This window comes from Panthera tigris, chromosome C2, assembly GCF_018350195.1.
Source record: "Panthera tigris isolate Pti1 chromosome C2, P.tigris_Pti1_mat1.1, whole genome shotgun sequence".
Classification (NCBI taxonomy): domain Eukaryota; kingdom Metazoa; phylum Chordata; class Mammalia; order Carnivora; family Felidae; genus Panthera; species Panthera tigris.
The window spans coordinates 121,815,222-121,832,200 of NC_056668.1; the positions used below are offsets into that span (position 1 = coordinate 121,815,222).

Consider the following 16,979-nt stretch of genomic DNA (forward strand, 5'->3'; position numbering starts at 1 on the left):
AGATAACGTCCCCTCTCAGGGGCTCTTCCAGGCCCCTATTCTCAGGTCTACGTCAGGTGTCTCCAGAACGGGTTCCCGCAGACTCCCCCGACCTGGCCCCTGCCCTCTGCCCCAGCATGTATTGCAGAGGATTGTAAAACATTTCTGTGCTAGTTTGCTCCTGATTGTGGACCCTTCTAGAGAGCAGGGTCTTTTGTTCTAGCAGCTGATCCCTGGTACCCAGCACAGAGCCTGGCACATAGTTTGTGTTCAGAATAAACTGTTGAATAAAGAAAGAAATGAAGCCCCATTAGCCATGAGAACATATATTATGCTTCTGGGATCCCCAAGGTGGGCCAGGAATCTGAACACACATAATACAGTAGACTGGCTTGAGCCCTTTCTGGCCCAAACCAGAAAGTTCTGCAATAATTACAGAGCCATTGGTGGCAAATCCAGTTAAACCTTTGAAATTAGATATCAACATAAAAGTGGAACAACACTGAAATCCACAGAGTAAAAAATGGCAAAATTTTAGAATTTAAAATGCTCCATAAAGTGAAGAAAAAGATCAGTTAATCATCAGGAGATTTAAAAAAAAATCCCTGGATTTGTCTTCTCTCTTTCCCTCTCTCCCTCCCTCATGTCATCTCTCCCTTCTTTTGATCTTGACATCCCTTCGTTGTTATGCAAACATTTACTGCGCACCAATGGTGTGCTCAGGGCTATCGTATGCACTGAGGAGCTGGAGAGAGTACCACTAGGAGCTCAGGGCAAAGTGAGCAAAAGCAGGATAAATGGGTTACCAGGGTACAGTAAGCACTGCAATTGCAAGCTGCATGGAATCTGGGGAGCACTGGGGAGAGGGAAACCCCTTGGGGTGGAGGGGGACCCAGAGTGGCTTCCTGAGGCAGGAGATGTAATCAACTATGTACATTCTGAACACCAAGTGATTTACATCCAAGAAACTTCTGGTAAGGTTCTGTCTACACAGAGAGCTGAATAAGGGAGAGAGGGGTCTGGGGCTTTGTCTGTGTGTACCACTGGATTGCTACTATGAGTGTGGTTGAGGTTTCCTATATCCTACCCACTGTGGCTCCCTTCAAAGGGAGGGCAACAGTTCAGATGAGCTGGGGTTTCTGATAAATATTTTTAATGTTAATTTCTTTTTTTTTTAATGTTTATTTTTGAGACAGAGGGAGAGAGAGAGCACGAGTGGGGGAGGGGCAGAGAGAGAGGGAGACACAGAATCTGAAACAGGCTCCAGGCTCTGAGCTGTCAGCACAGAGCCTGATGGGGGGCTTGAACTCACGGACCGCAAGATCATGACCCGAGCCGAAGTCAGACGCTTAACCCACTGAACCACCCAGGCGCCCCAATGGTAATTTCTTTAGTAAAGAATGCCATAAAAAATAAGAATGCTATGGACTGAATTGTGTCCCCCCAAAATTCATAGACTGAAGCACTGCCCCCTAGTGTGACTATATTTAGAGACAGGGCCTTTAGCAGGTGGTCAAGGTTAAAGGAGTTCATAAGGGCGGGGCCTTAATCTCACAGGGCCTCATAAGAAGAGGAAAAGGTATCCCAGTGTGCGAGCTCTCTCGCATTCTCTCTCTCTGTCTGCCATGTGAGGACAAAGTGAGAAGGTGGCTGTCTACAGGCCGGGAAGAGGGCCGTCACTAGGGAGCTGAATCAGCTGGCACCTTGGTCTTGTACTTCCCAGTCTCCAGAACTGTGAGAAATAATTATCTGTTGTTCAAGGCCCTGGTCTGTGATACTTTGCGATGGCAGCCCCTTGACTGCCTTGACTAAGGAAGAAGACAAGGCTTAATCAAAGGGAAGGTTTGACGGTTTCAAGAGTTTCATCAAGACTATAAATATTTTGCATCTCAGGGATAATTCTGATCTCTAAATCAAAAATATTTAAAATTTGAAAATGAGAACATTTTAAAATTAGCAAGCTCATCAAGGAAACAGCATAGTGTAATGCAAAGGGCAGGTCCAGGCCGTGGTTTGCTGTGTGACCCTGGGCAGGTCACGAGACCGTGGTCCCCTGCCTCATCTCATCCACCGGGCAGGTGAGAGTGAACTCAGAGGCAGCGTGCCTGGTGCAGAGCGGATGCTGGCGAATGAATGGTAGTAAACGGGATCATAGTAATCTGGAAGGTTTTCCATGAGCCTCAGTCCCTCCTTAAATTCACCCCTTTGGGAGCAGATTTCAGAATTCCTGGAGTCATTATTCTGTAGAACCAGAATTCCTTCCTCACCTATTTTTAATTCCAAACCCTGTGACTTCGTTTGCCTGTATCAGTACTTCTCAAACCCATCTGAGAAAACGCTGCAGGGCACCTGTAATTATCCTGGCCAATATAGCAATGTTCTTATTAAAACCCCTAACAATACAGAATTTATTTTAATTCATCTCAATTTGTATTAGGTATTTAAATATATCCCATATAAGCCATATGGCACTTTAGAAGGCAGCTGAGAGGTTGCCGGGAAATCAAATAAGCAACGTCAGGATTTCACAATTTCTGCAATACCCAGAATTCCTAATTCAGAGGAACATATACGAATCCAGATGCCATATTTGCAAAACCCTGGGATCCAGCAGGATGAGATTTACTGGGAATAGATTAGGCAGTTGCCACTGGGCTTCCTAAAACATCTTTCCATCAGCTTGGCGGCCTTGACCTTGTCCCGTTGCCTGGAGTTCCAGCATTGAAGGATTCCCTGAGGTTAATGAATCTATCTTTTTAAAGAGCATATGTCTCTGCTTCTGTGTGGATGAAAGGGGGCAGCCACCATTCTCCTCTCAATATAAATGACTTCCTTCTGGACTGCTTCCCAGTAACACTCTCTGAAACCAGCCCTACCTACCTGGGCCTGGGGGCTTACGTAGTACAGGGAGAGTGTCTGGTAGATGCCCGTGAGTAGGGAGAGGATTCTGGAACACTCATCCCTAGACAAGGTGAGGCAGGTAGCACACACCGTGGGTTTTAGGGGAAGGCAGAAGAATGAAGTTCCCAGAAGCACTCAGGATATGGGTGGGGTTCCAGACAGTACGACCGCGGAATGGGCATCATATCATCTGCTTCCTTTAGCAGGACCCATTCTACAATCCCCTTCCTGCTCTGCTGGCATTCTCCATCTTGATAGTTTAAAACCATTTTTATTATTATTAAAAAAAATTATTTTATGTTTATTTTTGAGAGAGAGAGAGAGAGAGAGACAGAGCACGAGTGGGGAAGGGGCAGAAAGAGAGGGGGACACAGAATCCAAAGCAGGCTCCCGGCTCTGAGGTGTCAGCACAGAGCCTGATGCAGGGCTCGAACCCACAAACCATGAGATCACAACCTGAGCCGAAGTCGGATGCTTAACCAACTGAGCCACCCAGACGCTGCTAAAACCATTTGTAAAATTCCGCACGTGCCTTCCCCCCAACCTCCTAACCCAGTTCAAGTCTAAGTGAAGGCTGGCTCCAGGCCTTCTGCCAGACTCTTCCTCAGTGACACAGCCACCCAGAGAAGTGACCGCCCCTTCTGCAATCTCAGCCCTGCACAGTCCTCGGAAACAGACACTTCAAAGCTTTTCACTCAAACGAGACACTTGATTTGTCATTGACAAGTATGACACAGTAGCCCTTGTGATCACAAGTCAGGAAGCTCTGGAGTGAGTCATAGGGTTTTGCACTTCAGAAACGGACGTGCACTGCTCAGTGTGCTGTGTCACTGTTTACTTCAAGGTCCTCGGGTCCCTTGTTCTCAACCTGTGTCACCAAAAGCAAGGCTGCACTGTTACCCAAGGGAGATAACAGAGCATCAGAGAGGAGACATGGGCACTTGTGATAGAAAGATATGTTAGCAGAGATCACAAACCGAGCTTGGAGATCAAGAGAACCAGCTTCCCAGGAGCTCAACGTGGAGCAAATGGACAAGATACACGTCGACGGGTCCACTGACAGGTGCACGGTCCCGCCTGGGAAGTGTGGCCCTCCCACCCCCAGGTAGTCTTGAAGGCAGCAGTTTCTATCGTGACTTTAAGATGCTGTGTGTCTCCCTGAGCTGATTTTTCCCAAACTCAGCAAGTGAGCAGAACTTTGAGGGGCGTCGTTGCTGCTCTCGTCACTGGAGCACACCTACCGCCCCTCCCAATGGGTGAGCTGGGGTGAGGGGTGAGGGGAGCGCCCTACCTGGTCCAGCTTCCAGTGGAACTCTGCGGGGCGGAAGGTGTCGGCCTGGTCGAAGTCCTTGCGCAAGAGGAAGACCAGGCGGCAGTTGTGCACATACAGGGCGTAGTGATGCCGGTTCATTTCTGAAAAGCAGAAAGCGATCGGAGTGGTTGCAGAATCGCTGCATCAGTCTCTGCCAGAGGGGTCTTCCCGCTACATCACTTAGAGCGCCTCAAAGGGGAAAGGGGTGGGTGTTTCGGTTTCCCCTTACACAATCAGATCTCATGAATGTTCTAGAACACACATAGTGGAGCTCACTGAAATGGAAAAGGAAGGTGCAAGGAAGTCCACAGCAAAACTTAGGCAGAGAAGCCATTGGCCTTAGCAACCTGACTTATATTCAGATACTGCATCAGACACAGGATAAAAATTATATGGGCTAACGAGTTTCGTTTATTTTTTATACAAGTACTTCTGGGAGGGCTAAGGGGGCTCTCTGACAGTCACGTCAGCTACCCTGGGCTCCTTTAGCACAGCTGGTGTCTCCTAGAGTGCTGGACTTTTATTTCATTTCATCAGGCTTGACAATGGCGACCACAGATCATGTCTCCTTCTCTACCTTATGGTGTGCAGTTAGGGGGAGCGGCTTCATTTCTGGTTGCTAGGAGGAGGAGGCAGATTGATTTTTCAGCGTTAGTCATAGTTCCATGTCTTTCCAAAACTATGAATAAATACCTCTCTCCCCATACACAGTGGATGGGATATTTTCCTCCACTGATATAAAAGACTTCCTTTTCTGCTTAGGAAATCTCACATCGTGGGTCCCCGCCATGATGTCCTGCAGCCACAAGATGACAGCCATTGAGAGGAGAGGAGCTGTTCTTTGACCAATACTCAAAGAGCTCACATGATATACATGTTAGCATACACAGAAATCTACTATGAGGCACATGATCCATAAATGACGCATGGATGAGCAGGTGACCAGGTGTCATAGGAAGAACACGGGCCCTAGAGTCAGATAGACTTTGGGTGGACTTGTATCCTCTAGATGGTTCTGGGAGAACTTTTTAGCTTCTCAGAGCCTCAGTTTCCTTACCTGTGTCATGACAGGGATGCTGGATTATCCTAATGCATCAGGAGAATAGGATAGTGAGATTGATTCTTGTACCTCCTCTACAAACCTCAACACCAATTCCACCTCTAGATATGGGCTCTGGGTGGTCCCCTTGCCACAGTCATTGGTTCGGGACCCAGGCCCAAGTCAGGCAATGCAGGCCATTCTCCCGGCCACAGGGCTTCTGTCAGCAAAGTGACTCAGTTCAAGCCCGTGATTCAGGAGCTTTTCTGGGTGGTTCTAAAAAAGAACTCTCCTTTTTTAAAAATCTTTTTCTTTTAAGTTTTATTTATTTAATTTTGAGAGAGAGAGAGAGAGAGAGAGAGAGAGAGAAACAGAGAGAAAGAAAGAGAGAGAGAGAGAGAGAGAGAAACAGAAAGAGAGAGAGAGAGAGAGAAAGAGAAAGAGAGAGAGAGAGAGAGAGAGAGAGAGAGAGAGAGAGAGAGAATCCCAAGCAGGCTCCATGCTTAGCGCAGATCCCAACACAGGGCTTGAGATCATGAACTGAGCCGAAATTAAGAGTTGGATGCTTAACCAACTGAGCCACCTAGGTGCCCCAAAAAGAACTCTCTTTCATCAGAAAGCAAATATAAGAGACACTCTCTCTCTAAAAGTTGTCTACATTAGTGGGAGGCATGGAGCTGCTTCAGCCATGTTTGCTAACATGAAATTGTACACACATGGGGCAGATCTGAGAAACCGCAGCAGAAAGGGCCAAGCCCTTGATCACACTTTGCCTGAAGCTGTCATAGCTCTGGACATTTTCAATTAAAAGAACTCTATGTTCCCTTTATTATTTTGATTTTTTGATTATTTGATATCAGTTTGGTCCATATTTCCTATTTCTTATAACTGAAACCATCTTTAAAAAATTTTTTTAATGTTTATTTTTGAGAGACAGAGAAAGATGGAGCATGAGCTGGGGAGGGGCAGAGAGAGAGGGAGACACAGAATTCAAAGCAGGCTCTAGGCTCTGAGCTGACAGCACAGAGCCCAACCTGGGGCTTGACCTCATGAACCACGAAATCATGACCTGAGCCGCAGTTGGAAGCATATCTGACTGAGCCCTGCAGACACCCCGAAAGCATCTTAGTTGAGACAATGAGGAAGTATGTGCAAAGCAGTTGCCAGTGTTGTAGGTTTGGCCTAGGCCAAGGTCCAGGTGACCAAGTAATTTCTGTTATCTGTTGTCTACTGTCAGAAAAATAGAGAAAGAAGGACTTTTCTCATTTAATATTATTTGGAGCCAGGAAAAGTTGTGGGTGAGGAAGGGAACAAGAAGAATGAATGGAGGTCTGGAGCATTTTCTAGCCTAGGAAATTTCTTCCTCCTTCTCCCTCTGTTAGCCTGGGTTCCTGGAGTCAGTATCCCTACCAAGGTCACTGGTTTATTCAGTGGGCTAGGGATATGGCACACTCAGAAATCGACTCCATTTCTTTTCATGACCCCTGGTCATTGTTGCAGCTAAATGTCTAACAAAAAGAAGCCAGTTAACTGAAATAATAGGGGAGCCTGGGTGGCTCGGTCAGTTAAGCATCTGACTCTTGGTTTCAGCTCAGGTCATGACCTCACAGTTTGTGAGATCACAGCCCTGTGTTATTCTCTATGCTGACAGTGTGGAGCCTGCTTGGGATTCTCTCTCTCCCTCTGTCTCTCAAAATAAATAAATAAACATTAAAAAAATGAAATACTAAAGCCCCCTGACAGAATTTTGGATTGTTATGTAATTCATACCTTTAAGGAATATTTTATCACAAAGAGAAATGATCTGGATGTAATGTTACATAAAAAAAAAAAAAAAAAGAGAACATGACAGTATCACATGTATTATAAAAATAGATGGAAAATTGTAAGGACATCTTACATATACATAGAAATAAAAATAAGATTTTATTTGGTAATGACATATGCCAAATATAATCAGAAGATATCTCTAAGTATTAGGGTTTTAGGGGATTTGTGCATTCCTCTTTATACTTTTCTGTGTTTTTTTCAGGTTTTCTGATATAAACATGCCTTGAAAAAAATGTTTCTGATATATAAAAGCCTAATAAAGCTTTAGCCTATTCCTGAAAAAAAAAATTTTTTTTTTTTTAGGGCAAGAAGGTATTTATAGATTATTTATTTTTTAAGTCAAAGAACTTAGAGAAAACCTTCCCTAGCTTCTCTGTGCCAGGGTTGAGCTGCTTGCAAAGTGTTGTTGCATATGCTTGGCCAAAGCACAGGAGCACCAGGTCTCGCTGACTTGAGGGTGTCGACGTGCCATGGGGTGGACTGATGTGACGAGAGTGAAGTGTCATTATTTAAGGTGGCATGTTCAGCCATGGCTGTACAAAAGAATCCGCTAGAAAGTCTGACTTACTGCGCCGGGGTGGGGCCCTGGCATCTGTGCACTTTCACAAGCATCCGGGTTAGGTTATTCTCCTGTGTAGCTGTTGAGAACCCCTGGACCCAGAGCCTGCGTGTGGAACTTGGGCCCGGGGGGCCCGGTCTGATCCCGTTTCTCTGGGTAACCGGGGGTGCTACCCTGGGCCAGTTGCTCAACCTTTGATATTTCAATTTCTTCCTCTGTAAGCAGGAACACTGACATCTGTCTGACCTGCCTCCCGGGGGTATTTGATACATTTCAGAAAGGATTATATGTGTGTGGCCACTAACCCCAGCCGGGGCGGGGCCGCTTTGCACTGGTACCTACAGCCCTGTCCTGTTATCTTATTGATACGGGTTCCTGGATTGTGACGGGAGCGCCCTGCCAGGCACTGCACGGACCACACCGCAGGCTGATTCCTGGGGTTGTGGGCTGAGCTCTGAACCTGGTCCCAAACCTCAGTGTGACCTCATGCATGTCTACAGAGTCCTTCTGGCATGAAAGTCCCAGAAAAACTGACCCTCAGCACAACCAATCTGACACAGACTTACTTTAGGACTAGGAAAAGCCAGACAACTCTGTTTCAGTTTCTGCATCTGGAAAGTACGCTAACATGTAATGTAAAGAGTGACTGAAACAGAAAACGTGGAGCGCTGGTGGAGTGCCTGGGTGGCTCAGTTGGAGCGCTGGTGGAGTGCCTGGGTGGCTCAGTTGGAGCGCTGGTGGAGTGCCTGGGTGGCTCAGTTGGTTGAACAACTGACTTCGGCTCAGGTCTTGACCTCGTGGTCTGTGAGTTCGAGCCCTGCGCCAGTTTCTGGCTGACAACTCAGAGCCTGGAGCCTGCTTCAGACTCTGGGTCTCCCTCTCTCTCTCTCTCTGCCCCTCCCCCACTCATGCTCTGTCTTTCTCTCTCTAAAATAAATAAAAACATTAAAAAAAAGATAGAGTTGTAAAATTTGCATAAGATACCCAAATAAGTGTGTGTGCCTGCATGCATGTGCATGGGTTTGTGTGTGTGCGTGTGTGCATGTGTGTGTGTGTGTGTGTGTGTGTGTGTGTGTGTACCTGTGGGGTGTGGTGACAAGTGCACAGGACTGGAGTCAGCTGGATCTGAGCTTACATTCCTGTTCTGATACTCACTGGCTATATACTTGGGAAAGTTATTAAACACTCAAGGATGTTTCCTTATCCTCAAGATGGGAAACACAATAATGCTTTCATAAACTTGTTTGTAGAGATGTAAGAGACTATCTTGAACAGTAACATCTAACACAGATTGAATTTCCTATGTTCCAGGTACTGTTCTAAAGCACTATATGTACATTAAGTCATTTAATCCTGATAAAAATCCTATAGGTAGATAACACTATAATACCCATTTTATAGAAAGGGAAAGTGAGGCACAGAGAGGTTAAACAACTTGCTGAAGGTCATATGGCCAATAAGGGGTGGAATGCTTTTAACCACTAAGCTGTGAACTGCCTTGTGCAGGTTTAATGTGGGGAAAACGCCTTGCCAAAGTCAACTACCATTCGGTGACTTTGAAAATGAGCATGACCCTTTCACTGAAAATAAACCTTTGGAAGTCTTACTGTCTATAACATAGTGAAGGTGAAGCTGCCTTGCTTGAAGTAAGGATGCAGTGTCCCCCACCAGTTACCCCCACCCCCTTCATGTGTAGCAGCCCTAAGTTACTTCTGGGGAGGCTGGAGTTCTGAAGAAGCCAGTTTGAAAACTACCAGTCTCAGCTTTTGCATTGTGTCTGTGCCTCTACTCTTCCCCCTTTCCTGGTCCTGCTCTACCCCAAGCCCAGAAAATCAGCAGCCAGAAAACCAGACACAAGAATATTTTCCCAGGCCCCCATCATGCTCTTGCTTTCCTCCCACATCCTCTGTGGCTGCGTCCGTGCCTAGCCAGCTGGGATATAAGGGGCAGCCACCAGCAGGGGTGGGCTCCAGACTCACCAGTCTTATCCGAGTTGCAGAGAATGGTTTCCTTCTCGGCTCTCACACCGGGGCTGGGGCCATGTTTCATCCACATGGTGATGGTGAACTGGTCTGTCAGGTTCTTGGGCACAATCCCATCAGGGATCTTGGCCCCTTGCCTGCCATCGAACTTGAAGATCATCTCACTGCTGTCCACCAGCAGTCCTGCTGTCCAGTTGGTGGCCGCACTGGGGGATGGCAAGAGGTCGATGATGCCAGAGGAGGCTCCTGCAGTGCACGGGGGACAGAAAGAACAAAGGGTTATTCCTCACGGGCTGGGTGTCCTCACCTTCTATTTTCTGCTCCTGGGTCAAGATGAACTACTCAGTGTATCTACTTAGAGATCTAAGCCAACCTGGAGCTGGGTGAGTCAGGAAAAGAAAGGCCAAAGGCCACACCTGCCCCCCGTCCCCGAGTTTCTCATGGTCTGCAGAGGTGAAAGCATCAGTAACATGCAGACAAAAATGTTATATGTGACAAGATAAGGTGCAATGAGCTATATTATATAAGGAAAACGGTGCTGGAATTTAGGGAAATGAGTATGGTGGGCTTTCATAAGCAGAGAAGTTCCCAGAGAAGGCCAGAGTTTGATGTGGACCAATGAATTCATCCATCCATTAACCCATGAGCCATTTATTGAGCCCCGACCATGTGCCAAGACCCCTGCTAGGCACTGGTGATGTAAAGGTGAATCAGCACAGCCTCTGACCTGGGGTAGCTCAGAGCCAACAAGTGGACACACAGCTGTGACACAGTGTGATCAGGGCTGTGATTGGGGAAAGTTCTAGGTCCCGATGCCATAAGGAGTGTGAGCCACTTTGTACCCACCACACTTTTTTTCTTTTTTACAACCATTATGTTTAGGCCAAACGGTACAGTGGTCAAGAACACAGGTTCAGAAGTTAGCAAACTTGAATTTGATGCCTTGTAACATGACTTGCTGACCTTGGGGCTGTGAGCACATCCCTTAGCCTTTCTGCCTGTCCAGCTCCTGCTGTGACATCTCCCTTCCCAGTGGTTGTGAGGACTGAATGGGAGCCTGCATTAGAGCCTGAAGAAGCATGCTGGCCACGCGGTGAGCACTCACTCCATGTTACCTGTGACTTTATCCTTACTATTGTAAGTATTTTTGTTTCTGCTACCACTATGATTCCAGGGTAATGCACGAGGACTAAGCCTGAAGCAGTGGGAGTGTCCCAGGTAGATTTATGTCTTAGGAAATTCACACCAACAGCTTTGTGGAGGGCCGAGCTGAGGGTGGCCAGCCTGGCAGAGAAGACTGGATGCCTCTGCTGGGAGAACCCTTGGGTGTCCAGCGGCTTCCCATTGAAGCTCAAAAGTTGCCAGCAGAGCTCTCTGCATCTTTATGTCCCACACAGGAGCAGGGCTCAGCTCTTTAGGGAAGGATAAGGATCGGGGGCTTCCTGATACTGTCAGGGAATAAGGTGTGAGGGATTGGGTTCCAAAGTCAGCTACCACCAACATCTCCTATAGTTAAAATGACCTTTGAGAACCTTTCAGGAAGGTGCCATATTGGAAACCAATATACTTCTTGGGAAAGGTTCAAGCAGTCAGTTTTCCCTCTAGCCTTAGAACAGATGATCAAGTCTAGAGTTGAGCACCTGTTGGTTTGCAACTGAAAGTTATGCTATGTGAAAAATAGGTATCCTTAGAGCCAGATGCTTTGTTTAGGGTGACAGACTCACCCTAGGAGAGGCCTCCAGGAACCACAGAGTCTGAGAGGGTGGGAGATTCCTGTCTGCCAATCCATGATCACCCTGCGGCTTGTGCTTATCAGGGGGAAAGTGTGGGCAGTATTGACTGCATTATTTACATGTGTATTTCCTAGGGTTTTGGGGTTGGTACCATGCCTGATACACAGTGCCATTAATAGACACTCCTTTAATGTTTATAACTGCCCTTCTTCCCACCCAGGGCCTCATGAGATACTTCTGGCCATCTATCCAATGCCCAGGTAAGCCTGCCCATTCAGCCTTATCTCTGTCCCCACACCTCTCATCAATATTTACTTGTTCTTTTAAAAACATTTTTTTTAACATTTATTTATTTTTGAGAGACAGAGACAGAGCATGAGCTGGGGAGGGGCAGAGAGAGAGAAGGAGACACAGAATCTGAAGCAGGCTGCAGGCTCTGAGAAAGCTGTCAGCAAGCTGAGCTTGATGCGGGGCTCGAACCCACAAACTGTAAGATCATGACCTGAGCTGAAGTCGGATGCTCAACTGACTGAGCCACCCAGGAGCCCCAATATTTCCTTGTTCTTATCTAATGTCCCTGAAGCCTTGTCTGGTATGCATTTTATTTCTCTGCTAAGTTGATTCATAGTAATATTTTAATGCCTAACAAAGCCTTAAGGGTTATCACCCTCCAAAGGTATCGGAAAGAAATCTATGTGGGTGGTAGCAGGCAGAGATTTGAGGGTGGTTGGGGAGTGGGAGATACGCGGTCTTTTGCAGCAATTTCATTTTCTTAGAACCCTCAGGATAATGCGACATGGCAACTGCTTCTTGGACCTACAGGTGAGTTGGCTCTGAGACCAGGATTTGTCCAGTGTGGAGACGGCCCCGTGACTGGGCACTTTTAGAGATTGTGTCAGTTCTCAAAATTCCAGGTGGCCAGAGAGATGCAGGCCGAGTGCTCTGGGCTCCTAGACTTCTAGCTCAGGCCAGTGAATCCAGTGCAGTCTAGCAGAACCAATGTGAACATGTGTGCCTGGTAGCTGCCAATGCCAGCTTTGCACCATACCACTATTATTTATTTTCCTAAGGACTGGTTTGGGCACTGAGCACCAGACCTGAATTAAGTACTACAATGCTTTTGCTTAATCATTCATCTGCATGGTGAATACTATTATGATTCCAGTCTACAGGTAAGAACCTGAGGCTCAGTAAGCCCAGGATCACAACCAGCTACTGAGCGGGCCCATCACCAGGGCTTTGCAGCTCCAAAGCCCAGGCTCCCCACTGCACCGCCTCAATGAACCAGGAGGGAGATCTTGTAACCTGCGCTACATTTTATAAACAGAAATCAAAGCCCAGAGAAGGGAAGTGACTTGACCAAGGTCACAGAGCCACACAGCTAGCTAGAGGCAGGCCCAGCTAATGTTCATTCTACCATGCAGCATGGTGTCTTGCCAAGCACACAGCATAGGCCCCTGGGATCCCACCCTCCTACACAGGTGGCTGTCCACAGAGAGTCATGGTGAAGATAGCATGTGCCCTGGTAAGGCCATTGATGTAGGCTTCCCTGATTCCATGGCAAGGGGAGTGGCGGGGCCACCCTGCCTAACCCACAGATGTTGCCTACCAGAAAGCATCAAGCTGTAAGTAACCAGATGGTGCAGACTTCCCCAAACTTAACAGCTTGTATTTCATTTCTCGGCACACTTAAACAAACTAAGAGAGACTTACTTTCTCCCAAAGTTCCTCTCTCTCTCTCTCCTCTCCTCAAGGGATCTCAGGGAAAGCTGTGGGTAAACAGGACGCGTCACTTGCAAAGATGGTGCCACATCATCTGGAATCAGGGTGTATTTAAGGAGCTCTTTGGGAATCCTCTGTGAAGGTCCCTGGGACCCACCCGGCTGCTTAGAGTCCACACTGTTTTGGTGCACAGCAGTTGCAGGTTAAGCGTGGGGGACTTGGAACCAGAGTTGAGGTGTGAGTCAAGGTCCCTGAGCCCTAGAATGGGGAAGCCTCTCTGAGCCAGCAATTAGATAAAGATGTATGAATGAGATAGATTTCAGGACACACTGTGCTGTGAAAGCAAAAATGGAGCCCAGGGGCCCTGAACTTCTTAATTGCAGGGTTTGCATTCTGCTCTGGATGACTTTGGTGAGGGCAGAATGTTCTTAGCACCTCAAGCTGGGCCTGTGGCAATGGTAATTGACATGGAGCCTCAGGTCATGCCTCCTCGGGGTCTGCCACAGGGCAAGAATAAGTGGAGGGTCTCAGGGTCGAGGAATCATTGGAATCAAAGACACAGGCCTCATTCTGGGGCACCTGGGTGGCTCAGTCAGTTCAGTGTCGGACTCTTGATTTCGGTTCGGGTCATGATCTCATGGTTCATGGGTTTGAGTCCCACATCAGGCTCTGTGCTGGCAGTGTAGAGCCTGCTTGGGATTCTCTCTCTCCCTCCCTCTCTCTCTCTCTGTCCCTCCCCCACTCATTCTCTCTCAAAATAAATCAACTTTTTTTTTTTTTTTAAAGATGCAGGCCTCATTCTGTGGCGTGCTCTTCCAATTGCAATATCAACTCCATATTATTTCAATAAATATTCACGTAATGTCTAGATTACGCCAGGCACTATGACGAGAAGCCAGGAATGAACCAAACAGAAGTTGGCCCTACCTTTTGGGACCCAGTAGAAGATCTTTTACCATTGGTGGGTAGAACAGGTCAGTGGCAGAGTCTCAGGGGAGGACAGGGAGGCCCTCTTGACAAATGCTATACTAGGACTGTGTGGTGGTCGAATGCACCCTGTTCCCAACATGCTTCTCTGCCCCACTGATGTCACAGAGCCATGTGACCTGTTCTGACCAACAACGTGTGAGTGCAAGTGATGTGTCCTCTCAGGGCAGAAGCCTTAAGAGACAGTTCATGGCTCTCCACGTCTTTTCCGTGCGCCATGAGATCAACAGTGCTCTAGATAAAGGCTACCTGTTGTTAGCCTAGATCCCGGTGGGAGGCCGTGTGGAAGAGAGCCACAGTCAACTCAAGAAGGACATGTGGTAGAGATGATAAACAAACCTTTGTTATAAAATAATAATATGCCAATAATAAACACCAATAAAATAACAATAGCCAATATGATTTTAGAGTCACTGGTGGCTGGTGTATAACCTGTGATCCTGATTATCCACTAAGTGACCGACATCAGAGCCTACGATTCCCAGTTCTTCTTCCGGAGGCCTTCGACACGGACATGTTGGGAGGACTTTCTGATGTCCTTTCAGGAGCTCACATGCTGTTGTCCCTACTCAGAGTGTCATTCCACCTTTGGAATCCCAGACAAGAAGGGTTCCTGCAAGACCTTGCCATTGGGAACTTGGATCTCCAGGTGAAGCAAACTGGGCCCTGGAAGAGGGGCGGTCAGCCAGGCTCCTGAAGCAGGGCCATAGAGACTCAGTTGCTGACCAGCTTGTGCAAGGTCACTACAGGTAAAATCCTTATACCCAACGTGGGAGGGCTGCTGTAAGACAGCTGTTTAAATGATGTCAAAGAAATCAGCATATCCATGGAGAAGCTCCCCACTATCATCTATGAGTCAGCCCTTTGCCCTTTAATCTGATTTCCAGTAGGTGTGTACCAATTTTCCTTTAAGCAGTAGGCCCACTGCTGCTCTCTGAGAATGGAAATACTGGCTACATCTAGGGTTCTGACACTCACCCCCTAGAAGCTCAGCCTTTTAAAGGCATCTTGGAGAAACTGACAACAGCTTCCTGTAGCTGGGCTATTCTTGGGGTACAAAAGCCTCTGACCATGATTATGAATGAGAACATCTCTGTTAAGCTTCATGATATAGAAGATGATCTTAACTTTTTCTTTTCCAAGAAAATGTTTTTTAATGTTTATTTCTGGAGGAGAGAGAGAGTGTGAATGGGGGAGGGGCGAGAAAGAGGGAGACACAGAATCCGAAGCAGGTTCCAGGCTCTGAGTTGTTAGCACAGAGCCCGACGTGGGGCTTAAACTCATAAGCTGTGAGATCATGACATGAGCCTAAGTCGGATGTTTACCGACTGAGCCACCCAGGAGCCTCTTAACTTTTTTTTTTTTTTTAACATGTCTTCCCCAGAAGACTGAATTGTTAAGCGGTCTTATTAACTTCTACATAACCTCAAGAGTTGCAGCATTTGGACACTCAACAAATATTTGTTAAATTAAAACACGAATGAAGGAATGAAAGAATGAATGAGCAAATCAGCTATGAAAATCTCCTGGGCTCTCAAATGAATAAGCCCTGAGAACAACTTAATGTCTGGTGATCTGAAGTGCTCTGACAGATCACCACTTGTTTAATAGGATGCTCTCATCCTGTGGCCTTTCCTGCAACAGAGCCTCTCCTCAAAGTTCTTGACTCGAGAGACAAAGCAGCTGACCCAGGTGACATATGTGGAGGTGTGGGCCAGCTGCCAGGAGCCTCATGATCCTGAGGAGGACTAGCCTTTGGCCTCCGGGCTAGGAAAGGCATGTGCATCACAGACCACTTTTCTATTTCCTGTAATATGTACTGACTTAGGGGCAGCGCCGTGGGCCTTTCCTGGGGCTGATGTTAATGTCAAATTTAATTCGGTCAAGAGGTCTTCCTAAGGGCTTCATGGGGCATCTCATACTCAAGGCAGTCCTGTGACACTTCACTTCTGGAAAGTCTGGTATTGAGATGACAGAGCCCTTCATCTTGATCTCTGAATTCAGAGCAAGTGATAAGCAGTTTGCCCAACTTCGTCAAGAAGCCTGGCTTTATGTAAAGCAAGGCTAGTGGGGGATCATCTTAAGCTATGTTCTACAAGCTGCAGGGGACACCTTTGTTTTTACTGTACCTGTCAGATACTTGCTGACAATTGGCTTTGAGCTAGCTACTGTCAGATTTCCCCTTGACCAGGATTCTACCACAGCTCCTAATGGAGCCAGCATCACAAGTGGAGGAGGCAGGTGGGCAATGACCAGACCTGCAAGATGCCCCTCCATGGAGACACCCCTGCCGGAACTCGAAGGGACCCAGGAAGCACCCCTAGGGCAGCCTCCCTGGTGTACAGTGGGCAGGAGAATATTGACTGAAGGGAAAGGTTTGGGACGACGAAGCGGGGAGAGATTCTAGTGGGAAGAAAAATGAGTTAAGATTTAGGGATGAGAGCCAGCTAGGCACGGGGTCAGAGGAGGTGTCCTGGCCAAGAAGAGGTGCAACATCAGGAAGAAACCGGCTCTGACGATGGATCTGCTGGGTGGAGGCCGGGCCACAGGAGCGTCCAGACTCAGGCTAGCATTGGGCACCCACATCTGGATGTTCCACAGGCACCTGACCTCAGAGTCCCCCTAAATCTACTCTTGCCTGGATTCCTGGTTCTGGCTGGTGGCACCCTTGTCCACTTAGAGGCTTATGCTAGAGTCATCTTAATTTCTTCTTTCTCACTGACAGCTGATCAATCATTGGTTAGCTTGCTGATTTTGCCTCCTAAAGCTGTCTTAAATGCATCCCTACTGCCACTCCCCTGGTTAGGAACTCATTATCTCTTGCTTAGACCATGGCAATAACATCCTAATTGGTCTCCCTGTTTCCATCCAAAACCAATAAAGATTTGGAAGATGAAAAATGCATGACTGCTGAGGCTGAAAGTATCATGGCTGC

General features: G+C 47.3%; 1 protein-coding gene across 2 annotated transcripts in view; it reads right to left on the reverse strand.

Moving 5' to 3' along the window:
- Nucleotides 1–16,979, reverse strand: part of CLSTN2 (calsyntenin 2) — a 398,662-nt gene that overhangs the window by 87,330 nt on the left and 294,353 nt on the right. For both annotated transcript variants that reach the window (XM_042998727.1, XM_042998728.1), the window contains 2 exons: nt 9,600–9,848; nt 4,172–4,293 (listed from right to left, as the gene is read on the reverse strand). In XM_042998727.1, the coding sequence (XP_042854661.1) occupies nt 4,172–4,293; nt 9,600–9,848 (371 nt within the window). The remainder of the gene's footprint in view (nt 1–4,171; nt 4,294–9,599; nt 9,849–16,979) is intronic.